The sequence below is a fragment of the Emys orbicularis genome, chromosome 14 (assembly GCF_028017835.1).
Source record: "Emys orbicularis isolate rEmyOrb1 chromosome 14, rEmyOrb1.hap1, whole genome shotgun sequence".
NCBI classification, from domain to species: domain Eukaryota; kingdom Metazoa; phylum Chordata; order Testudines; family Emydidae; genus Emys; species Emys orbicularis.
Genome location: NC_088696.1, coordinates 45,495,547 through 45,520,832, shown reverse-complemented (window position 1 = coordinate 45,520,832; position 25,286 = coordinate 45,495,547). Strand labels below are relative to the sequence as shown.

The window sequence follows — 25,286 nt, the reverse complement described above, 5'->3', positions numbered from 1 at the left end:
TTGAAGGTGCGATCATCAGCTTCCGTTTATTCCTGTTTCTGGAGCAAAGAAGAAGATGGGTATGAGACCCAGGCAGACATAGTGGAAGTTTTGCACCAAACTATGAATGGGGAAGCAAAGGGGCATCTGGCTTTGGTATTACTGACATAGCGCAGCAGCTGCAGCCTGGGACCTCAGTTGCTAGCAACTGCTCAGACAATGCTGCATAAAACGATGTTCCCCCCCCTTCTCTCCCCTGCCAAAGCAGAGGGTGAGAGGAATTGCTGTTAGTGGTGGCTACTGGCGAGGGAGAGTCAGGCATGGTCCCTCTTTGGCTTGGGCAGGTGGCTATTTAGTCTCCCTTGTGAAGGCTTGACGTTTCATATGCTATAAAACCTGGGTTTCTCTTTGCAGAGGTTCTGCTCTGAAGCAGATTCGAAGAACATGTTGCAGTGTCTGAAACAGAATAAGAACAGTGAGGTGATGGACCCTAAATGTAAACAAATGATCACCAAGCGACAGATCACACAGAACACAGGTACCGTGGCCTCCACTTCACTTTTTTATCCAGGGGAAGGAGCTAGTTACCTGCCTGGGCTGAGGAGTGATCTGCACAGCCTTAACTGCAGACACCTTCCCTTCATTTAATTCCCCTTCACCCAGTCTAAGAGCAAACAGTCTCTCCACCCTAGTTACTGAGTGTCATGTGATTATTGGTTTCACTTACTGGTGAGGCTTGTTACTACGTTGTCAATTTCTACAAAGTAAAAAGTGACAATTTAGCTCTTTCAAACTGCTGGAAGACAGTGTCATCCAGAAGGAATTCCTACTGCAGATCCCCTTTGGAGCTCTGTCAATTTGTTGTTACATCTTTTGTTCCAATAGTGTGAAAATTCTAATGCAGTTCCTTTCCATCTTTCCTCTCTTGGTTAGATTACCGCTTGAATCCAGTGCTCAGAAAGGCCTGCAAACAAGACATCCCCAAATTTTGCCAAAATATTCTGAGTACGGCTAAGGATGATGCAGAGTTGGAGGGGCAGGTCGTCTCCTGCCTCAAGTTGAAGTATGCAGACCAGGTGAGTGGGGAAGGTAAATGTGTAAATATGATCTGCATAGAAACGTGCGCAGCAACTCTGATTGACCCTCCATCCTAGTAAATTAGACTCACTTACAGTGTGTATGTACGTAATCTTGTGCTACCTATGGATAAGAGTCCAAGTGCTTTGCACTCACAATTTAACCATCATTACCTCTTAGCCGTCACTATAGAATAAACATATTAAATGCATTTAACCCTGATATTAAAGTTGCCAAGACAGCTGACTAGCAAAAATCAAGCTCATTATTTGGTTGGCTAATTGCTATCTTCCTCCTCTCGATAGCGTCTGTCTCCAGACTGCGAGGATCAGATCCGAGTGATAATCCAGGAATCTGCTCTTGATTACCGGCTAGATCCTCAGCTGCAAATGCACTGTTCTGATGAGGTAGGAGACATGACCACTATGCCCCTTAGTTCAGTTGAAAGCTCTCCTCAGCAGCTTCACACTCAATCTCACCCCTTTTTAACAAAATGAACCCTTTTGACAAGGCAGTCAAAACTACTCAGAACTAGTTCCAGGCTTTCTGTCTGCAACTTGCGCCTAGCACAAAATAATTGTATTCTTCTGCGCGATCAGTATTTCTAAGTCAAGCTTTGCCTCTGGCATGCACATTGACACTGCTAAACTCTAGAAGTACAAATCATCATCATCACTTGTGAAAAGCAGACAAGTTAATGTGTCTGAAATGTGTCCTTTTGAGTTTCCCATCAATCATGAGTGAACCATAGTAGCTGAAATCTGCTTTATCGTTTCCACATCAGTTTAAGCAATGACTCATGAATGACATATTTCATCCCAGAGCTGTGTTTGTGCCAATTTTCTTCACCCTGCTCATGCCTCTCTGACCTGGGTATCTCAGAGCAGCAGCAGTAGTAGGCATTGGGGTCAGTAGGGTCGTGGGAGGTGGCACTGCTGGCAAGGTGGAGGGAGAGAAGGAGAGACAGGAATTGAGTGAGCTAGTCCTTAGATGTTTTAAAGGATGAGTATATGTGGCCTTGGAGATTTGAGGGTTAAATTGTACAGCACCTCCTGCATCTTAGCTTTTGGTAGCGTCCATATGGAGGCTGAACCTGTTGCAACCCACAGTCCCTTGTTGATGGTGCAACAATTCTGAAATGGCTGCCACTTAGTTGTTTTTTTCTCTCTCTGACTGACACACACACATACCACTTTTAAATTCACTACTCCAGTTTTGGATCAGGGAATATAGAGTCTGCTCAGAATATCATGGCATCTTAAACCTTCAGTCAGACTGCTCCTGTAATCTGCCACAGACATAGCACATAGGGTGACTGGGTGCCCGGTCAAAAAGGACCCTGGCGGTTCCGGTCAGCACTGTTGACCGGGCCATGAAAAGTCCAGTCGGCGGTGCTGCAGAGCTAAGGCAGGCTAGTCCCTACCTGTCCTGGCTCCGCGCTGCACCCCAGAAGCGGCCAGCAGATCCGGCTCCTACGTGGGGGGGCACAGGGCTCTGCACGCTGCCCCCGCCCCAAGCACCGGCTCCGCACTCCCATTGGCTGGAAACCACGGCCAATGGGAGTTGCGGGGGCAGTGCCTGCGGACAAGAGCAGTGTGCAGAGCTGCCTTCCGCGCCTCTGCCTAGGAGCCGGACCTGCTGGCCGCTTCCAGGGCGCAGAGTCAGGACAGGCAAGAAGTCTGCCTTAGCCCCACTGCGCCGCTGCCCGGGAGCCGCCCGAGGTAAGCCTGTGCCCTAGCCCTGAGCCCCCCTCCACCACCACCCCTGCAAACCTGGAACCCCCTCCTGCAGCCTAAACCCCTCATCCTTGGCCCCACCCCAGAGCCTGCACCCCCAGCCAGAGCCCTCACCCCCTCCCGCATCCCTGCCGCCCAGCCCAGTGAAAGTGAGTGAGGGTGGGGGAGAGCGAGCCACCGAGGGAGGGGGAATGTAGTGAGCAGGGGGTGGGAGGGCAGGGCCTTGGGGAAGGGCGGGGCGGGGCTAGGGTGTTCGGTTTTATGTGATTAGGAAGTTCGCAACCCTAATAGCACAACATGTAGAGGTCACTCTTAATCCGTTCACTGACCTCCTCTTGCTGTATAGGACATGTTGAGTACATTCCGAGCAGGCCACCTTTGTAACAGCTCGTAAGGTAAGCCTGCCTCAGTGAGCGAGATAAACAGAATTACTGGAACTGCCAGGCTCTTTGAGACATAGTTACTAGAAGGGTATTTTCTCTCTGTAAAGAGTAAGCAAGTAAGCTGTCATTGCCACAGTTGTCGTCAAATGAAGACAATGTTTTTATAAGATTGAGTTTCCTAAATTTGGGCCCATTTTATGTTGAAAGTTTTGTGATGCACGTTCAGATTAGCTGTCATTCTTTCCATCTCTAGCCTCTTTCTTTAGAAATCGTTTTTCTTGGATGATTCTCTCCAAATGAGGCCCCTATGTGTATTCCACTTGAGATGGGCATCTACCTGAGACTGGATGATGATTGTTAGCAGTGTCTGGTGGTCCTCTGACAAACAGAGGCTAGGGGCACCATTCCTTACCCATCCTGGCTAATAGCCATTAATGGACTTAACCTCCATGAATGTATCCAGTTCTCTTTTAAACCCTGTTACAGTCCTAGCCTTCACAACCTCCTCAGGCAAGGAGTTCCACAAGTTGACTGTGCGCTGTGTGAAGAACTTCCTTTTATTTGTTTTAAACCTGCTGCTCATTAATTTCATTTGGTCCCCCCTAGTTCTTATATTATGGGAACAAGTAAATAACTTTTCCTTATTCACTTTCTCCACATCACTCATGATTTTATATACCTCTATCACATCCCCCCTTAGTCTCCACTTTTCCAAGCTGAAAAGTCCTAGCCTCTTTAATCTCTCCTCATATGGGACCCGTTCCAAACCCCTAATCATTTTAGTTGCCCTTCTCTGAATCTTTTCTAATGCCAGTATATCTTTTTTTGAGATGAAGAGACCACATCTGTATGCAGTATTCTAGATGTGGGCATACCATGGATTTGTATAAGGGCAATAAGATATTCTCTGTCTTATTCTCTATCCCTTTTTTAATGATTCCTAACATCCTGTTTGCTTTTTTGACTGCCACTGCACACTGCGTGGACGTCTTCAGAGAACTATCCACGATGACTCCAAGATCTCTTTCCTGATTAGTTGTAGCTAACTTAGCCCCCATCATATTGTATGTATAGTTGGGGTTATTTTTTCCAATGTGCATTACTTTACATTTATCCACATTAAATTTCATTTTCCATTTTGTTGCCCAATCACTTAGTTTTGTGAGATCTTTTTGAAGTTCTTCACAGTCTGCTTTGGTCTTAACTATCTTGAGCAGTTTAGTATCGTCTGCAAACTTTGCCACCTCACTGTTTACCCCTTTCTCCAAATCATTTATGAATAAGTTGAATAGGACTGGTCCTAGGACTGACTCTTGGGGAACACCACTAGTTACCCCTCTCCATTCTGAAAATTTACCATTTATTCCTACCCTTTGTTCCCTGTCTTTTAACCAGTTCTCAATTCATGAAAGGATCTTCCCTCTTATCCCATGACAGCTTAATTTACGTAAGAGCCTTTGGTGAGGGACCTTGTCAAAGGCTTTCTGGAAATCTAAGTACACTATGTCCACTGGATCCCCCTTGTGCACATGTTTGTTGACCCCTTCAAAGAACTCTAATAGATTAGTAAGACACGATTTCCCTTTACAGAAACCATGTTGACTTTTGCCCAACAATTTATTTTCTTCTATGTGTCTGACAATTTTATTCTTTAGTATTGTTTCAACTAATTTGCCTGGTACTGACATTAGACTTACTGGTCTGTAATTGCCAGGAGTACCTCTAGAGCCCTTTTTAAATATTGGCGTTACATTAGCTATCTTCCAGTCATTGGGTACCGAAGCTGATTTAAAGGACAGGTTACAAACCATAGTTCTGCAATTTCACATTTGAGTTCTTTCAGAACTCTTGGGTGAATGCCATCTGGTCCCGGTGACTTGTTACTGTTAAATTTATCAATTAATTCCAAAACCTCCTCTAATGACACTTCAGCCTGTGACAATTCCTCAGATTTGTCACCTACAAAGGACGGCTCAGGTTTGGGAATCTCCTTAACATCCTCAGCCGTGAAGACTGAAGCAAAGAATTCATTTAGTTTCTCTGCAATGACTTTATCGTCTTTAAGTGCTCCTTTTGTATCTCGATCGTCCAGGGGCCTCACTGGTTGTTTAGCAGGCTTCCTGCTAAACTAGTCCACTCTCTGATGACACCAGTACTTTCAAGTTAGGCATTGTTTCTCAACTTTCTAGAAAAGCTTTTTCTACAGAAAGCTAACTTTAATAGAAGTGATGTCTGATCAATTAGGAAACAAAAAAAAGTATTATTAAATTATAAATTTTTGCAGACCGAAAAAAAAGGCTATATATGACATGCTGAGAAAAGAATCTGGGTAGACAAATTACCCTGAGGAATGAACTTCGATCTGGAAAAGGATCGGCAGCATTAGCGTGTAGCATGATAAAGAAAATTTCTGAGATACTGTTTCAATGGTACTTCTCACCTGTCAGGTTAAAAAATAGAGAGATTGCATGGGGATAAATGTTGGAAATATTTTGGTGATAGAGGAAATTTTATCCATATATAGTGGACATGTCCAGTCAGAGATTATGGGGGTGCAATTCATAACCAAATATCACAAATGGTTGGATATTTATTTATTACCAAATGATCCTTTGGTAAGCCTCCTGGGGCTTCCCAGCTGAAAGTCACACAAGAGGAAATGAAGAATTCATCTCTCATCTGCTTGTAGCTACTGGGCTACTGATAGAAAGAAAAATAGGCCAACTATAGAGAAATGGTTCAAAAAAAAAAAAATGGGGAGCTGGTGGTTATGGAAAAATGAACACACCAATTACATACCCAGCAAAGTAGACAGAGGACAAATACTTAGATATTTGGTTCCTTTTTATTCAGTACTCAGTCCTTTCACCTGCCAAACAAACCAGCACACCTGTCCAATATTTTTGAATATTAACATATGACACACCTGGTCTGTTAAATGTGTGTAATCTGAGAGTCACTCAATTCCATTAAATCCCTAGAAAAAATGTGTATGGGTGTTACACTGCTCACTCTGTAATAGGGTGACACCTGTTAAATAGAGAGATCTGATGACTATATTCCCGTATGTCTCTTTAAACAAAAACTCTCCGTTGCAAAGATTGTTGTTTTGTTTCTGATATTTCCATGGCAAGGATTTGTAAATCTGTTAATTGCTAAATAAATAGTTTAAAATAGTGGCTGTAATTGTCTGTGTACGGCCTTTTTTTACTTCAGGAATTCGGGGATCCAAATGAGGGATGGATGGTAACACAGCTCAAGGCTTGTTCCCTAGCCATTGCATATTACACTGCACTAACATGGCAGCATGCCAATGCTTTGAAAAACAACCTGGGTCCTACATTATTTCATTCATATTGAAATAGGGATTTTTCCCCCCCAAACAGATCTCCAGGTTGTGTGCAGAGGAAGCAGCAGCGCAGGAACAGACTGGGCAGGTGGAGGAGTGCCTGAAAGTTAACCTGCTCAAAATTAAACCAGAGATGTGTAAAAAGGTAAAAAAGGAAATGGTGCGTCTCCCAAACCAAACAGGCCTTAAAGCACAATTACTCCTTAAGTTTCAGACGAATGAACATGGTTCGTTACATGGAACAGACCAGGAACAGTGGGAAGCCAGTGCTATGTATGCTTCTGTGCATGGCTGAGCCAGTGCACCTCATCCTGACCTGCAGCATCCTCTACCATTTCAGTCCTGGCTCTGACATCTCCCTCCCTGCCAGGGAGCCTTAATCCCAATAAGCAGTATGCCTTACTAGTCCAGTCCTGGATTCCCTACTCACACACTTCCAGTGTGCCGCAGTGCATAGCTGCCTCCCACTCTTACTTCAACCCTAGGCCTCTTGAGCACAGATTGGCACTGGATCTGGCAAGGAGCTTTGTCAACTACCCCATTGATCTATCACCTCACCTTAGTCCAGACCTGTTAGTCATGCCAAATTATTTGACTTTGTGTTATAGATTAGTGTGTGTCTATTTAATTAATTGAATGATGCTGATCCATCCTGGAACAGCTTCAGTTCACTAATGGGGGGAGGGAATAGCTCAGTGGTTTGAGCATTGGCCTGCTAAACCCAGGGTTGTGAGTTCAATCCCTGAGGGGGCCATTTAGGGATCTGGGGCAAAAATCTGTTTGGGGATTGCTCCTGCTTTGAGCAGGGGGTTGGACTAGATGACCTCCTGAGGTCCCTTCCAACCCTGATACTCTATGTTGCTTTCTTCTCCCTCCTTTAGTGTGTACCTGTAATGTGTAATAATCTTCCCTCCACAGGAGGTGCTCAACATGCTGAAGGAGAGCAAAGCAGACATATTTGTCGATCCAGTGCTTCACACAGCCTGTGCCCTAGACATCAAACACCACTGTGCAGCCATCCCACCCGGAAGAGGACGTCGTAAGTGTTGGCATGTCCTACTGTGTGAGATCTCCCAGCTCCTAGAGTCACCTAAAACTGGGATCTTTCTTGGATGACTTGAGGTCCTCTTAAACAGTAGATATTGCTTCCAGTTGTTGTGGCTGGTGAACAAGGAATACTGCCACTTGCATGGTATATGGGTGTCCTTTCTCTCTCTGCTTGGCTTCTTAGCTTGGAAATCTTTCCTTCTTCTTCGAGTGCTTGTTCACGTCCATTCCACATTAGGTGTACGCGCGCCGCGTGCACGAACGTTGGAAACTTTTCCCCTCAGCGGCTCCCGTCGGGCCCGCAGGGTCTCCCTTCCCGCCAGAGCGGCGCCCCGCCCTAGCGTATATATATCCCTGCTGGCCCGACCCTCCCTCAGTTCCTTCTTACCGCCCGTGGTGATTTTGGAACAACTCTATCTCTCGCTTGAGAGTGTCCCTTAGCATAGCCATTAGCAATAGTTATCAGTTCATTGTTTAGTTAAGTGTTAGTGTTAAGTAGTTATTTAGTTGTCACAAAGACCAAAAAACTCTTGGTGATAGGGGTTTGGTCAACCCTGGCACCGGCCCTGGGCGGCGGGGCATGCCGCACGCCCAAGGCTTCAAGGCTTGTGCCGCGTGCCGCAGGCCCATGCCAGTGAGCGACCCGCACGAGTCGTGTCTCCGTTGCCTGGGGGAAGCACACCAGAAGGAGCGCTGTAAAATTTGTAAGGCTTTCAAGCCCAGAACACAAAAGGAGAGAGACTTTCGTCTGAAACAGCTCCTCATGGAGATGGCGTTACAGCCCTCCGCTTCCACGGTACCGTCGGCTTCGGTGCGGAGTGCCCCGGCATCGGTCCGCGACCCGACACAGGCGGTGCAGACTAAGCCTACGGTGCCGCCTCGGCGAGATCACGCCCGGCACCGGTCTGCTTCGCCGGCCAAGCCCAAGAGCCAGCCCAAGGCCCGGGGTCGCTCCCCGCACAAGAAGGTGGCACCAGCGAAGACCGCTAGTGCGACCAAGGCCGTGCCGGCCCCGACACAGGTCCCGGTACCAGTGGCTCCGGCGCCGAAAGGCCCGTCGAGCCCCGGGACAAGCGCGTCGAGTGAGGAGGAAGGGCTGGAGGAACTGTTGGAACAGCCCTCCACCCCGGACACATTTGAGGCGGCGAAGGACCTCATTGAATTGTCCTCCGTCAGCACACTCCGCGCCAAAGACATTCCGCCGCGACTGCCTTCCAAGGGCAAGCCGGCGATGATGCGCCCATCGCGGTCGCCATCTCGGCACCGCTCACGGCGCCGGTCCCGGTCGAGCTCCGCCTCGGTGGACTCCCGGCTTCCCGCCGCGCAACGGGCCTCCAAACAGACAGGCCCCGACGTGAGCGAGGCACCGTCCCAGCAGCCCGGCCCGAGCAGGCACCGGGACGCTTCGACGGCGAGGGCCCCCAGACCATCCTCCCGCAGCCGTTCCCGGTCCCGCGGTCAACGGTACCGTTCTAGATCCAGATCGGTACGGCGCTACTCACGGTCCCGGTCCCGACGGCACCGCTCCCCGACACCGGACCGGCACCGCCGTGGCCCTCTAGGTCACCGTCGCTTGCGTCGGAAGAGAGCTCGGGGCTTTCGAGATATGGCCGCAGAGGGCACGCCGCTACACGGCACGAGGCCTCTTGGCAACCGCATTGGAGCCATCCGGGACAGTGGCCGTTCTGGACCCCGTGGGCCTATCATCAGCAAGGCCCTCCGTCCAGAACCTCGAGATCGGGCCCTTCAGGGGACCGGTCCCGCTCCCCACGGTGCCGCCCCACCTCCCGTGCGGAGGCCACGGTCTCCAGACCACCTGATGCAGAAAGGGCGGACTCGGCACCGAGCCCGGCACCGTCCGTGACCCAGGGCAGGGGACGCACCCCGGAGGGCCACCCCGCTGAGGAGGAGTTACAGGAGGATGAGGACGCTCAAAAGGCCATGACCTCCTCCTCCTCACCGGATGAAGCCGTGGCGGGCACAACAGTGTCCGGCCCTCCCCCGATTGACCACCGGGCACACCAGGACTTGCTCCGCCGGGTGGCCCTCAATTTGGGGTTGCAGGCGGAGGAGACGGTCGAGCAGGAGGACCCCATGGTAGACATTCTCAGCCCGGAGGGTCCCTCCAGGATTGCTCTTCCATTAATAAAGACTGTACAGTCGAATTATAAGACTGTGTGGCAGACGCCAGCCTCCTCTGCGCCGACCGCGCGGGGCGTCGAGAGGAAGTACTTTGCCCCATCCAAAGGGTTTGACTTCCTCTTCTCCCATCCAGCCCCATGTTCGCTGGTCGTTTCGGCGGTCAACGAGAGGGAGCGGCATGGCCAGCAGGCCCCAGCCCCCAAGGCCAAGGAGGCGAAACGATTAGACTTGTTCGGCAGAAAGGTCTACTCGTCGGGAGGCCTCCAGTTGCGGATCGCGAACCAGCAGGCGATCCTCAACAGACATAATTTCAACTCCTGGGCGTCGGTGTCTAAATTTAAGGATGCCTTGCCTCAGGGATCGCAACCCGAGTTTGCGGCCATTGTGGACGAGGGAAAGGCGGTGGCCAAGACCTCGTTACAGGCCTCGCTCGACTCGGCTGATGCGGCCGCTAGGACTATCGCGTCCGGCGTGGTGATGAGACGCTCAGCGTGGTTGCAGGCGTCTGGTCTTCCTCCAGAGGTGCAAAACACCCTCCAAGACCTTCCGTTTGAAGGGACGGGGTTGTTTTCGGAGCAGACAGATGCCAGGCTCCATGGCCTCAAGGACTCGCGGGCTACCCTCAAGTCCTTGGGGATGCATACCCCTGTGACAGAGGAAGCCCTTTAAACCGCAGCCTCCACAGAGGCAGTACCAGCCTCGCCCTCGACACGAACCTTACCGTAGGCGGGGCAGAGATAATAGGCGTAGGCGCAACAATACGCCTAACCAGGGCCAAAACCAGGGCAACAATAAGCCGCAGCCGGGCAATAAGCAAGGATTTTGAAGACGCGATCGAGGACAGCGTACCTATCTCTTCCCCGGATCCTCCCCTGTGTTTCAGGGACTGCCTATCCTGTTTTTTCCGTGCCTGGTCCCATATAACATCAGACCATTGGGTCCGGCGCACGGTAGAGTCAGGATATGCCCTCCAGTTCTCCTCGCCCCCTCCCTCCCACCCACCCCCCCCGTCCCTCTTCAGGGACCCCTCTCACGAGCAACTTCTTATGCAGGAGGTACGGACCCTCCTCGCTATAGGGGCGGTGGAAGAGGTTCCTCCAGACCTCAGAGGAAAAGGGTTCTATTCCAGATACTTCCTCATTCCCAAGGCGAAAGGGGGCCTCCGTCCTATCCTGGACCTTCGCAAGCTGAACAAGTACTTGCAAAAACCACGTTTCCGTATGGTCTCCCTCAGTACCATCATTCCTTCCCTGGATCCGGGGGATTGGTACGCTGCCCTCGATATGAAAGACGCTTACTTTCACATCGCTATCTGCCCGGCCCACCGGCGGTTCCTGCGCTTCACTATCCAGCAGCGCCATTTTCAGTTTGCGGTCTTGCCCTTCGGCCTGGCAACGGCCCCACGTGTCTTCACGAAATGCATGTCCGTGGTGGCGGCCTTCCTTCGAAAACGACGGATGCACGTCTACCCATACCTAGACGATTGGCTCCTGGCGGGCCGGTCAGAGGCAGAGGTTCACGCCCACGTGACATTGGCGCTACAAGTGTTCCGCGATCTCGGCCTGTTGGTCAATGTGCCCAAGTCCTCACTAGTCCCCACACAGAGACTGGAGTTCATAGGGGCAGTCCTGGACTCGGTGGCGGCACGGGCGAGTCTTCCCGTATCGCGATTCCTGGCGATCCAGGAGGCCGTGACCTCCATTCAGAGATTCCCCACGGCCAGACGTTGCTTACAGCTCTTGGGGCACATGGCGGCATGCACCCACGTAGTTGGACACGCCCGCCTCAGGCTCCGGCCTCTGCAGCTGTGGTTGGCCCAAGTATATCGCCCCAACAGCGACCCATTGGACATGGTCGTCACGATCCCGGTTCGGGTGTCGAGCGCCCTCTGTTGGTGGCTCGACCAACAGCAGGTCTGTGCGGGGGTCCCGTTCGCCGCCCCACAACCAGTTCTGACGTTAGTAACAGACGCGTCGGACCTGGGTTGGGGGGCGCACCTGGGGGACCTGCGTACTCAGGGCTTGTGGTCCAGGGAGGAACAGTTGCTTCACATCAACCTGAAGGAGCTGAGGGCGGTTCGCCTCGCCTGCCAGACCTTTCACGCCACCATAAGAGGGCACGGCGTGTCAGTTCTGACGGACAACACTACCGCTATGTTTTACATAAACAAGCAGGGCGGGTCCCGGTCCTCTCCTCTCTGTCACGAGGCTCTCCTCCTCTGGGACTTCTGCATAGCCCATTCAGTGCACCTTCGGGCGGCATATCTCCCCGGGGTCCAGAACGGATTGGCGGACCGTCTCAGCCGGTCCTATCTCACACACGAGTGGAGACTGAGGCGGGACATCCTCCGTTCATTCTTCCTGAGGTGGGGGTTTCCCCAGGTGGATCTGTTTGCCACCATGGACAACAGCCAGTGCCCACAGTTTTGCTCCTTCCAGAACCACAGTCCGGGCTCTCTGGCGGACACCTTTGCAATCCCGTGGGGCGGGAGCCTGCGGTATGCCTTCCCCCCGTTCCCACTCATCCACAGGGTCCTTCTAAAGACCCGCAGGGACAGGGCGACGGTCATTCTCATCGCCCCGGCGTGGCCACGTCAACACTGGTTTACAACTCTCTTAGAGCTGTCCGTGGCCTCTCCGATAACCCTCCCCCTCCATCACGACCTCATAACACAAGACCGAGGTCGCCTACTCCACCCGAACCTGCCATCGCTGCATCTCACGGCATGGCTGCTCTCTGGCTAAGTCAGGTGGAGCACAGGTGCTCTCAGGAGGTCCAGCAAATCCTCCTGGGTAGTAGGAAGCCCTCCACAAGGGCAACCTACCTTGCCAAGTGGAAGCGCTTCTCCCTATGGTGTGAGCCTCAGCACGTCCAGCCTTTGCAGGCCTCGATACCACTGATTCTGGACTACTTGCTGCACCTTAAGCGCCAAGGCCTTGCCCCCGCTTCTATTAAGGTGCATCTAGCCGCCATATCGGCGTTTCACCCGGGGGAATTGGGGCTGTCCGTATTCTCCAACCCCACGGTGGAAGCCCTCCACAAGGGCAACCTACCTTGCCAAGTGGAAGCGCTTCTCCCTATGGTGTGAGCCTCAGCACGTCCAGCCTTTGCAGGCCTCGATACCACTGATTCTGGACTACTTGCTGCACCTTAAGCGCCAAGGCCTTGCCCCCGCTTCTATTAAGGTGCATCTAGCCGCCATATCGGCGTTTCACCCGGGGGAATTGGGGCTGTCCGTATTCTCCAACCCCCACGGTGGTCCGATTCCTCAAGGGGCTGGAAAGGATGTTCCCGTACACTCGCCCACCTATACCCCCGTGGGACCTCAATCTGGTCCTCACTAAGCTCATGGGGCCCCCCTTTGAACCCCTGGCCTCGTGCTCCCTCATGCACCTTTCGTGGAAGGTCGCGGGCCTCGTGGCCGTCACCTCGGCTAGGAGGGTGTCGGAGCTGAGGGCCCTCACCTCGGAGCCTCCTTATACTGTTTTTCATAAGGATAAGGTGCAGCTTAGACCTCACCCTAAGTTCCTCCCTAAGGTGGTCACGAGTTTTCACATGGGGCAGGACATCTGTTTGCCGGTGTTCTTCCCCAAGCCCCATGCGGACCCACGCCATCGTAGCCTGCATACCCTCGATGTTCGGCGGGCGTTGGCTTTCTATCTGGACCGTACCAGGCCCTTCCGCAAGTCGACTCAACTATTCGTGGCCATTGCGGAACGGATGAAGGGCCAGCCTATTTCGACGCAACGCCTGTCGGCGTGGATCGTGCTTTGCATACGCACATGCTACGAGCTCGCCAACGTGCCTGCACCTCCGATCCGGGCTCCCTCTACTAGGGCCCAAGCGTCCTCAACGGCCTTCTTGGCGCAGGTCCCGCTTCAGGAGATCTGCAAGGCAGCCACCTGGTCGTCGGTTCATACCTTCACAGCCCACTACGCGATCCACCATCAGACCAGAGATGACGCGATGGTCGGCAGGGCGGTGCTTCAATCAGTTATTCCTTGACTCCTACCCTCCTCCAATGGTAAGCTTGTGAGTCACCTAATGTGGAATGGACGTGAACAAGCACTCGAAGAAGAAAAGACGGTTACTTACCTTCTGTAACTGTTGTTCTTCGAGATGTGTTGTTCACGTCCATTACACTTCCCACCCTCCTTCCCCTCTGTCGGAGTCACCGGCAAGAAGGAACTGAGGGAGGGTCGGGCTAGCAGGGATATATATACGCTAGGGCGGGGCGCCGCTCTGGCGGGAAGGGAGACCCTGCGGGCCTGACGGGAGCCGCTGAGGGAAAAAGTTTCCGACGTTCGTGCACGCGGCGCGCGTACACCTAATGTGGAATGGACGTGAACAACACATCTCGAAGAACAACAGTTACAGAAGGTAAGTAACCGTCTTTTACGTGGTCTGGTAAACGTTAAGCTAGTTTTGTTCTTTCTAATGCAGTTTAAAATTAACATACTGTTTTTCTTGGAATAATGTTAATTTCTGCTACAGAATCAGAAATAGGGTACCCTCTTCAGTACCGAAAGCATTGCAGGTATCTTTGACGTTCCTTCACGTTTCTCCTCCACAAAGGATGGACCTGATAGTGCTTGAAGTAAACCACTTTTCTAAATATATGTCACTGTCTAGTGCAGATGGCACACCTGACACAGGGCTTGTCTACACTTATCCGTGGGATCCGTGCTTTGAGCAGGGGGTTGGACTAGATGACCTCCTGAGGTCCCTTCCAACCCTGATATTCTATGATTTTATGATCGATGCATCAGCGGTTGATTTAGTGAAGACCCGCTAGATCGACCGCAGATCACTCTCCTGTCGACTCCTGTACTCCACCGGAAAGAGAAGAGTAAGGAGAGTCGACAGGAGAGAGTCCCCCATCGACATCACATAGTGTGTACCCTGTGGTAAGTAGATATAAGCTATGTCGACTTGAGTTACGCTATTCATGTAACTCAGATTGTGTAGCTTAGATCGACTTTCCCCTGTAGTGTAGACAAGGCCACAGTCTGCACAGGCAGATAGATCCTTGTCTTGTGTTGAACTTCCTCTAAGTTCTTGGAGAAGACACACAGGATTTAGCATTCTTAAAATATTTTTAGTGAGCTGTTTTGTGAATCATAAAATATCCTGTCAGTTCAGCTGAGCTTAAGCCTCGGATACATAAAATTAACCTTTTAATCCCCCTCCATGGGTCAGCATTCCTTGCCACTTAAATATTTGAAGTGAGACCATAGCTGGGCTGCTAGCTCTGAGGGTTAAACAGAGGTTTCCTTCCAAACCAGGCTTAGGTTAAATTTCCCAACACTGATTCATAGGAAGTTTGATGGATGGCTTGGCTGTACAACTTTGTAAATAGATAACCAATGTTCTGAGGAATTGGAATGCACCTCCCAAGCACTCTGTATTGTGACCAGGGCCGGCTCCAGGCACCAGCCTGGCAAGCAGGTGCTTGGGGCGGCCGCTCCGGAGAGGGGCGGCAGGTCCAGCTATTCGGCGGCAATTCGGCAGACGGTCCCTCACTCCCGCTCGGAGCAAAGGACCTCCCGCCGAATTGCCGCTGCAGATCACGATTGCGGCTTTTTTTTTTTTTGTCTGCTTGGGGCGGCCAAAACCCTGGAGCTGGCCCTGATTGTGACCTGTCCCTGGGGCCAGTTTGTGTGTGTGTTGTGATATCTCTTCTCCATTTTGCAGAGATGTCTTGCCTAATGGAAGCTTTGGAAGACAAGCGTGTGAGGTTACAACCTGAATGTAAGAAACGCCTTAATGATCGGATTGAAATGTGGAGCTATGCTGCGAAGGTGAGGATGCAGGGTGGGCTCTAAACCCCACCTGACTTTTGGCATTTGTCACTTCACTATACTGAGCAATGGTGAGTTGTCTGTTAGGACAGGGGGTCCCCCCCAAACTTTTTCCCCCAAAGCCCACTTCTGCTGCTGCAATAGGCACTGTGACCCACTATTAATACTTTTTGAGGAAAATATATTAATTTTAATTATTACATACATATAAACTATAACACTGGAAATAAAAAATGTATATGTTTTCTTTTCATTTTAATGTAAATAATTGTAATGATAGAAATTCATAGCAATATGCATTCAAAGAAATGCTTCAGGATCTTTAAAACCAAGCAGTTTTAGTAAAACTACAATTTAAAAAAATATTGAGAGCAAAATCTTGTGTTCAACCAGGGAAAACACAATGTATAAATGTACAATGTATAAAACTGAACAATAAGCAACACCACAATGTTAAAAAAAAATTCTTACACATTGTGTTTGTTTTTAAAACAAAATAATTGTCCAACTTTGAACACTATATTGTTTTTTCAGTTTTTTATTGTAAATTCTGAATTTTTGTGCTATGTAAGTAAAGACCCACTCTTCCTCTCTACTAATTAGAAAAGAATAAAATATTGTAAATAAAAATATAAAATAACAGTTATATTATAACATGCTGAAGCAATGGGTACTCCTCTGATCCAGTAAAGGAGAATCCAAACTTTGTGTGTGTCATCTTATTTTCCTACCACTTAATTTATTTTTTTGGCTGGCTCATTTTGTGTAGCTGTAGATGGCTGGGGCTTTCATTATCTTCTCCATCAGTGCACCCTTCTCGTTTTGGAAAAATAAATCAATCCATAGAATCATAGAATATCAGGGTTGGAAGGGACCTCAGGAGGTCATCTAGTCCAACCCCCTGCTCAAAGCAGGACCAATTCCCAACTAAATCATCCCAGCCAGGGCTTTGTCAAGCCAGGCCTTAAAAACCTCCAAGGAAGGAGACTCCACCACCTCCCTAGGTAACGCATTCCAGTGCTTCACCACCCTCCTAGTGAAATAGTGTTTCCTAATATCCAACCTAGACCTCCCCCACTGCAACTTGAGACCATTGCTCCTTGTTCTGTCATCTGCCACCATTGAGAACAGCCGAGTTCCATCCTCTTTGGAACCCCCCTTCAGGTAGTTGAAGGCTGCTATCAAATCCCCCCTCATTCTTCTCTTCTGGAGACTAAACAATCCCAGTTCCCTCAGCCTCTCCTCATAAGTCATACGCTCCAGACCCCTAATCATTTTTGTTGCCCTCCGCTGGACTCTTTCAATTTTTCCACATCCTTCCACATCCATGTCAGATTGAAATCCTGCTTGCTGTTTTTTACGGTTGTAAATTGCAGACTATATGTACGTTGCAGTGAAACACACCGTTGTACATGAGAATTAAACTTAACATATTGCAGCTTGCTTTTTTTTAAATAGTTTTTCTTATACTCTCTCCAACATATACAGCTCCAAACGTTACACTCATATAGTTTTTACTTAGATTACATGAGTCACGTGGAGTTAAAGATTTACTAAGAGCTTGAGTAGAGAATGCAGTTGTGCTGGCGGACCACCCGGGGCTGTTTCACAGCCCACAGTTTGGGAACCCATGTTCGGAGACTGACTCATGGTTCTTGTGATTCAGACCGTTAGTGTCTTGTGAAGGAATTGGCAGGAGAGCAAGGTGGGGATTGTGCTTTCAACCATGGGAAAGCTAAAGAACAGACATGCCTCAGTCCTGTGAAGTGACTGAGGCCTGGTCTACACTACGAGTTTAGGTCGACTTTAGCAGCGTTAAATCGAATTAAGCCTGGACACGTTCACACGACGAAGCCCTTTCTTTCGACTTAAAGGGCCCTTTAAACGGGTTTCTTTACTCCACCTCCGACGAGGGGATTAGCGATAAAATCGGCCTTAGCGGGTCGGAATTGGGGTAGTGTGGACGGAATTCGACGTTATTGGCCTCCGGGAGCTATCCCACAGTGCTTCATTGTGACCGCTCTAGACAGCACTCTCAACTCAGATGCACTGACCAGGTAGACAGGAAAAGCCCCGCGAACGTTTGAATTTCATTTCCTGTTTGCTCAGCGTGGAGAGCACAGGTGACCACACAGAGCTCATCAGCACAGGTAACCGTGATGGAGTCCCAGGATCGCAAAAGAGCTCCAGCATGGACATAACGGGAGGTACGGGATCTGCTCGCCATATGGGGAGATGAATCAGTGCTAGCTGAACTCCGTAGCAGTAAACGAAATGGCAAAATATTAGAAAAGGTCTCCAAGGCCATGAAGGACAGAGGCCATAACAGGGACGCACAGCAGTGCCGCGTGAAAATTAAGGCGCTACGGCAAGCCTACCACAACGCCAGAGAAGCAAACGGAAGGTCCGGGGCTGAGCCGCAAACATGCCGCTTCTACGCGGAGCTGCATGCCATTCTAGGGGGTGCAGCCACCACTACCCCAACCGTGTGCTATGACTCCCTCACTGGAGAAACACACAGGGAAGCGGGTTCGGGGTACGAGGAAGATAGCTCACAGCAGCAAGGAAGCGGAGAAACCGGTTTCCCCAACAGCCAGGATATGTTTATCACCCTGGACCTGGAACCAGTAACCCCCGAACTCACCCAAGGCGTGCTCCCAGACCCTGAGGGCACACAGGGGACCTCTGGTGAGTGTACCTTTGTAAATATTACACATGGTTTAAAAGCAAGCGTGTTTAATGATTAATGATTAATTTGCCCTGGCAATCGCGGCCAGTACAGCTACTGGAAAAGTCTGTTAACGTGTATGGGGATGGAGCGGAAATCCTCCAGGGACATCTCCAGAAAACTCTCCTTCATGTACTCCCAAAGCCTTTGCAAAAGGTTTCTGGGGAGGGCTGCCTTATCCCGTCCGCCATGGTAGGACACTTTACCACGCCAGGCCAGTAGCACGTAGTCTGGAATCATTGCATAACAAAGCATGGCAGCGTATGGTCCCGGTGTTCGCTGGCATGCAGACAACATCCATTCCTTATCGCTCTTTGTTATCCTCAGGAGAGTGATATCATTCACGGTCACCTGGTTGAAATGGGGCGATTTTATTAAGGGGACATTCAGAGGTGCCCCTTCCTGCTCTGCTGAACAGAAATATTCCCCGCTGTTAGCCACGCGGTGGGGGGGGAGGGGTGAAGTGATCATCCCAGAGAATTGGGTGTGGGGGGGAGGGGAGTTAGTTGGGTTTGTGCTGCATGTTAACCCGGAAACCGCAGCCCCTCCTTTTACATTGCAAACCCATTTTAAATGGCCAACCCAAGGGGTGCTTGGTATGGGAAATGAGGGTGCTACTGTTTGAAACCATTCCCACATGTTAAGAAGGTTAAAAAAGCCAAAAGACTGTGGCTTACCATGGCTGCCTGCAAGCCGAAATCTGTTGCCTGGCACTGCGTGAGTGATCTCTCACACCAAACCGGCAGGCCCTCAATATAAGAGGAAAAATGCGACCTTGTAACGAAAGCACATGTGCTGTGTAATGTGAACAGCAAAATTTAACGTGAAAGAGTGTACCCATTGTTCTCTAAAATGTGTCTTTTTTAACCACCTCTCCCTTCTCCTCCACCAGCTGCAAATGTTTCTCCTTCACAGAGGCTAGTGAAGATTAGAAGGAGAAAACGGAGGACGCGGGACTATATGTTCACGGAGCTCCAGATGTCCTCCCACGCTGACAGAGCACAGCAGAATGCGTGGAGGCAGTCAATATCAGACTACAGAAAAGCACAGTATGAACGAGAGGAGAGGTGGCGGGCTGAATCGCGGGATGAACAGAGCAAGTGGCGGGCTGAAGATGATAGGTGGCGTCAGCTTGCAGACAGAAGGCAAGAGTCGATGCTCCGGCTGCTGGAGCATCAAACTGATATGCTCCAGCGTATGGTTGAGCTGCAGGAAAGGCAGCAGGAGCAGAGACCGCCGCTACAGCCCCTGTGTAACCAACAGCCCTCCTCCCCAAGTTCCATAGCCTCCTCACCCAGACGCCCAAGAACACGGTGGGGGGGGCCTCCGGCCACCCAGTCACTCCACCCCAGATGATTGCCCGAGCATCAGAAGGCTGGCCTTCAATAAGAGTTAAAGTTTTAAACTGCAGTGTGTCCTTTTCCTTCCTTCCTCCCCCACCCATCCCGGGCTACCTTGGCAATTATCCCCCTAGTTGTGTGATGAATTAATAAAGAATGCATGAATGTGAAGTAACAATGACTTTATTGCCTCTGCAAGCGGTGCTCGAAGGGGGGAGGGGAGGGTGGGGTGGTTGGTTTACAGGGAAATAGAGTGAACCGGGTGGGGGGGGGCGGAGGGTTCATCAAGGAGAAACAAACAGAAGTTTCACACCGTAGCCTGGCCAGTCACAAAACTGGTTTTCAAAGCTTCTCTGATGCGCACCGCGCCCTGCTGTGCTCTTCTAACCGCCCTGGTGTCTGGCTGCGCGTAATCAGCGGCCAGGCGATTTGCCTCAACCTCCCACCCCGCCATAAATGTCTCCCCCTTACTCTCACAGATATTGTGGAGCGCACAGCAAGCAGCAATAACAATGGGGATATTCTTTTCGCTGAGGTCTGAGCGAGTCAGTAAGCTGCGCCAGCGCGCTTTTAAACGTCCAAATGCACATTCTACCACCATTCGGCACTTGCTCAGCCTGTAGTTGAACAGGTCCTGACTACTGTCCAGGCTGCCTGTGTACGGCTTCATGAGCCATGGCATTAAGGGGTAGGCTGGGTCCCCAAGGATCACAATAGGCATTTCAACATCCCCAACGGTTATTTTCTGGTCCGGGAAGAAAGTCCCTTCCTCCAGCTTTCGAAACAGAAGAGAGTGCCTGAAGACGCGAGCATCGTGTACCTTTCCCGGCCATCCCACGTTGATGTTGGTGAAACGTCCCTTGTGATCCACCAGGGCTTGCAGCAGCATTGAAAAGTACCCCTTACGGTTTATGTACTCGGCTTGGTGTTCCAGTGCCAAGATAGGGATATGGGTTCCGTCTATGGCCCCACCACAGTTTGGGAATCCCATTGCAGCAAAGCCATCCACTATGGCCTGCACGTTTCCCAGAGTCACTACCCTTGATATCACCAGGTCTTTCATTGCCCTGGCAACTTGGATCACAGCAGCCCCCACAGTAGATTTGCCCACTCCAAATTGATTCCCGACTGACCGGTAGCTGTCTGGCGTTGCAAGCTTCCACAGGGCTATCGCCACTCGCTTCTCAACCGTGGGGGCTGCTCTCATCCTGGTATTCTGGCGCTTCAGGGCAGGGGAAAGCAAGTCACAAAGTTCCATGAAAGTGCCCTTACGCATGCAAAAGTTTTGCAGCCACTGGGAATCGTCCCACACCTGCAGCACGATGCGGTCCCACCAGTCTGTGCTTGTTTCCCGGGCCCAGAATCGGCGTTCCACGGCATGAACCTGCCCCAGTAACACCATGATTTCCACATTGCTGGGGCCTGTGCCTTGTGAGAGGTCTATGTCCATGTCAATTTCCTCATCACTCTCGTTGCCGCGCTGCAATCGCCTCCTCGGCTGGTCCTGGTTTTGCTTTGGCATGTCCTGGCTCTGCATATACTCCAGGACAATGCGTGTGGTGTTCATAGTTCTCATAATTGCCGCGGTGATCTGAGCGGGCTCCATGATCCCAGTGCTAGCTATGGCGTCTGGTCTGAAAAAAGGCGCGAAACTAGTATCTGACGGACCGGGGGAGGGAGGGAGGGGCGAGTGACGACATGGCGTACAGGTACAGGGAATTAAAATCAACAAAGGTGGCTGTGCATCAGGGAGAAACACAAACAACTGTCACACAGAATGGCCCCCCCCAAAGATTGAACTCAAAACCCTGGGTTTAGCAGGCCGTTGATTTCACGGAGGGAGGGGGAAGCAAATGAATACGGAACAAATCTATTTTTTACATCTTAAGCTGGCAGACGACGGTGCAGCATGACTGATAGCCCTCGGCATCTTCTGGGTGCTTGGCAGAAAATAGCATACTACGATTGATAGCCATCTTCATCGTCAAGACTGTCTGCCCAGGTGCCCATGATTGACAGCCACTGCAGTACGATGACGATGGATACCAGTCGTAATATACCATCTTCTACCAAAAGGCAAGGGGCTGCTGCTGTGTAGCAATGCAGCCCCACGTCTGCCAGCCCCATGTCTGCCACCACCCAGATCGCCCTCGGCCTCTTCTGGGTGCTTAGCAGAAAATACTGGGCGCTTGGCAGAAAATGGCATACTACGACTGATAGCCATCATCGTCATTGTGAAGGCAGCAGAATATGACTGGGGGGACTGGGGGACATACGGAGTTCCAGCCACTGCTGTACGACGACGACGGTTACTAGTCGTAATACACCATCTACTACCAAAAGGCAAGGGGCTGGTGCAATGCAGCCCTATGGCTGCCAGCCCCACGGCTGCCAGCACCCAGATCGCCGATGAAGGCAACCAGTCATGTTGCACTGTCTACCGCCAAAAGGCAGTTAGCTGCTGCTGCTGTGTAGCAATGCAGTACCACGTCTGCCGGCACCCAGATGACATATGGTGACGCTGAGCTGAGCGGGCTCCATGCTTGCCGTGGTATGTTGTCTGCACAGGTAACCCAGGTAAAAAGGCGCGAATCTATTGTCTGCCGTTGCTCTGACGGAGGGGGAGGGGCCTGACGACATGTACCCAGAACCCCCCGCGACACTGTTTTGCATCATTCAGGCATTGGGATCTCAACCCAGAATTCCAATGGGCGGCGGGAACTGTGGGATAGCTACCCATAGTGCAATGCTCCGGAAGTCGATGCTAGCCTCGGTACTGTGGACGCGGTCCGCCGACTAGAGCACTTAGAGCATTTTATGTGGGGACACACACAATCGGCTGTATACAACCGATTTCTATAAAACCGGCTTCTATAAATTCGACCTAATTTCGTAGTGTAGACATACCCTGAGTGAATGCAATCAATTGTGTTAGGCCTCTGTCAAGCAGAACAGTGGGAAAGGACAGTCTTTCTGCTTTCAAATCACAGATCAGATGGTTTAATAAATACAAAACAGGGTTCAGTTAATAAATAAGATGGTAATGTAGAGTTCAGGCTGCTGCTTTGTTCCATTCTGATCTTGCTGTGCCCAGATATTGCAGCATGTATTGTATATGTCAGGCTGCATTCAGAGTCCCATGCACACCAAGCCAAGTAAAGAACAAAGTTTTGACTGTAATTCAGTAAAATGGAAAGGAGGACTGTAATGGGGTCAGAACCTACCTCTTGTGAGCACCCCCTCTGGTTGGGTGTGTCAGCAGTCTTTAAACCAGTCCCAGCCCTGCCATCAGACTGTACCCGGAAGCCTTCCACCCTGGAGGCAATGGTTTTGCCCTCTGAGTCTGTTTTGGCCCCAGTCTTCAGCTGGGCCTCCTGAGAGTTCAGTCCCCTTCTGGGGGTTTACTGATGTCCAATTGTAGGCCCTTCCCCAGTGGCCTCTGGGGGGGAATCTGGGCCCGCCCACTGCTCCGGGCCCCAGCTTTCACTGATGTCCTACCCTTAGCTCAGGGCTCTTCTAAGCTCAGACCCAGTAGCTCTTCCATGCTCCCCTGGTCCCTACTAGCACTGGGCTGTCTGTTGTGCCGCAGTTCCCTCAGCCAGCCACACCATTCATGCTCCTCCAGCTCTAGCAAGGAACTGCACTGTCTCTGGTCTGGCTCTCTAGCTCCTTTTTATAGGGCCCTCCTGGGCCCTGATTGGCTGCTTTCCTTGCAGCCACTCTAGCCTACCTGGAGGACTTCTTCATTGCTCCTTATCTGGGACGAGAGTGGCAGGACCCTCAGGCCTCCAGCTGGAGTCCTCTGGGCCTAGTCCACCCCATCACAAGGACCCTTAATTTATTTATACAACCCCTGTCTCAGCATCTGGGTTACTTGCCTAATAACACTGAAATCAAACTGCTCTCAGTGCCCCTCGGGACTAGTTCACAAGCAGGGCAAAGGGTGCCAACAGAGGACGAGCTATGAGGGTGGGAGGGGTGATATGAACTGATGTGAATGGAAAGGCAGGACGCTGGAGAGAGCTACAGGAGGAGCTGGGATGTCTTTTGGGCAATTAGGAGCTTTAGAGCTTTGTGTCCCAGTTGATGGAGTCCATCTCCTACTGGCCTATTGGTATGTAATTGTGTCCCAGGGAAAGTTCAGTTATAAAAAGAGAGCATGCTGGCTGCTTACAGGAGGCAAATGGGGAATTTACAAGTGTCCTTATCCAGCTCGTAAAGTAGCATCATTCTACATGTCGTTAGTTTCTCTGTAAAGACTGATGTGGAAACTGAAGTCCTGTTAATTGTTTCCCGCCTTGCCCCCTAGGTTGCCCCAGCAGAAGGCTTTTCTGACCTTGCTATGCAAGTGATGACTTCTCCGTCCAAGAACTACATCCTGTCTGTTATCACAGTCGGCATCTGTGTACTCTTCCTGATTGGCCTCCTGTGTGGACGCATCACCAAGCGGGTGACACGAGAGCTCAAGGACAGGTAGAGCCTGGATTGCCTGCTGAAGAAATGCCTGCCCAGTTTGTACAGCCCTCCTCTGTATAGTCTGCCCACCCACCCCCTCTTGGGAGAGGAGAATTAAAAAAAAGAATTAGAACAGCAGCAGGTGTCGGCTCAGTTTTCCCATCTTGGATCTCATCCATGGCATCTTCACCGTCCTATGAAAGAGTCGGTGTGCAACATTGGCAGCCCAGCCAACAGCTTTTGTTACCCCTTTGTTAGCGGACTCCTGTTACCTGCCTGTAGACGAGTCTCTTTATTGTATCGTTGGACCTGCCGTCACCAAATCAGACTGACATGACCTGCAGCTCAAGCAGTTTTAAAGTAAATTTTTAAAGGAAGAAAAATATATAAGTACCAATCATATGAGTTAGGCAGTGTTTCTTACTGGGATGTATTCATGCTCTGTGGCTGGGTAAAATTGAGGTAGGAAATTAGAGGGTAAATAGCATCACTCACCGCAGTTGGCCTTGTTTCGGACATCTTGCTCATCGTATCCCAAGCATCTTCAGGGCATAGTTTCAGACTGCTATGAGTGTCAGTCAGCTCAGTCATCCTCCGAATGTCCTGTTTTTGTTACTGTGGGTTTTTTGTTTGAAAAGATGATGCCCTCTAATTCCTGTTTTCCTCTGCCACTCACAAGATAAAATAAAATACTGGCCAAGATCAAAAACTCCAGTGGTCTGATATGCCATTTGAGCCGTATAGCATATACTTTATTAGGCTAGGGAAAGGGTGTGGAGGTTAGGCATAGAAGAGCCAGTCAGTGTAATGCATTGACAGCTGCATTGTACATACCCTGATTAACTAGCCTATTAACCTTCGTTCATCAAAGGCAATGCAGTTGAATTTTGTCACTCCTTTATTTCACCCCTCAGTTGCCAAGCTAAGACACACTCCCCAGCCCACCCCTCGAATTAGCTATTCAAAGATGGTCATGATGATACATCAGCAATGCTCCATGTTGCCCAGTGATGTTGAATAGGATTGAGATCCCAATGTCTGTTTCAATAGAAGGATCATTTATGGGTTAGTGCAGTGATTCATCATTGGCTTCTCTGGGTCTTAATTGCTTGAGTTACAGCATTAAAAATAGAGTAAAATGTTCAAACCTCTAAAACACTGGTTGATATAGATGGAATTTGGCATCTGGGGATGTAGGTCAGAGGTGCTGGCCCTAAATGTCAAGCAGGAGAGAAGTGCTGATAGTGTG

General features: G+C 50.4%; 1 protein-coding gene across 1 annotated transcript in view; it reads left to right on the top strand.

The window, feature by feature from the left end:
* The window catches only part of GLG1 (golgi glycoprotein 1), a 185,937-nt gene extending 161,544 nt beyond the window's left edge, over positions 1-24,393 (top strand). Inside the window, exons 20-26 of the mRNA XM_065416480.1 lie at positions 394-517; positions 913-1,055; positions 1,362-1,463; positions 6,562-6,669; positions 7,443-7,563; positions 15,408-15,514; positions 23,892-24,393. Coding sequence (XP_065272552.1) covers positions 394-517; positions 913-1,055; positions 1,362-1,463; positions 6,562-6,669; positions 7,443-7,563; positions 15,408-15,514; positions 23,892-24,059 — 873 coding nt within the window. The 3' untranslated portion in view covers positions 24,060-24,393. The remainder of the gene's footprint in view (positions 1-393; positions 518-912; positions 1,056-1,361; positions 1,464-6,561; positions 6,670-7,442; positions 7,564-15,407; positions 15,515-23,891) is intronic.
* Positions 24,394-25,286: the final 893 nt, after the last annotated feature.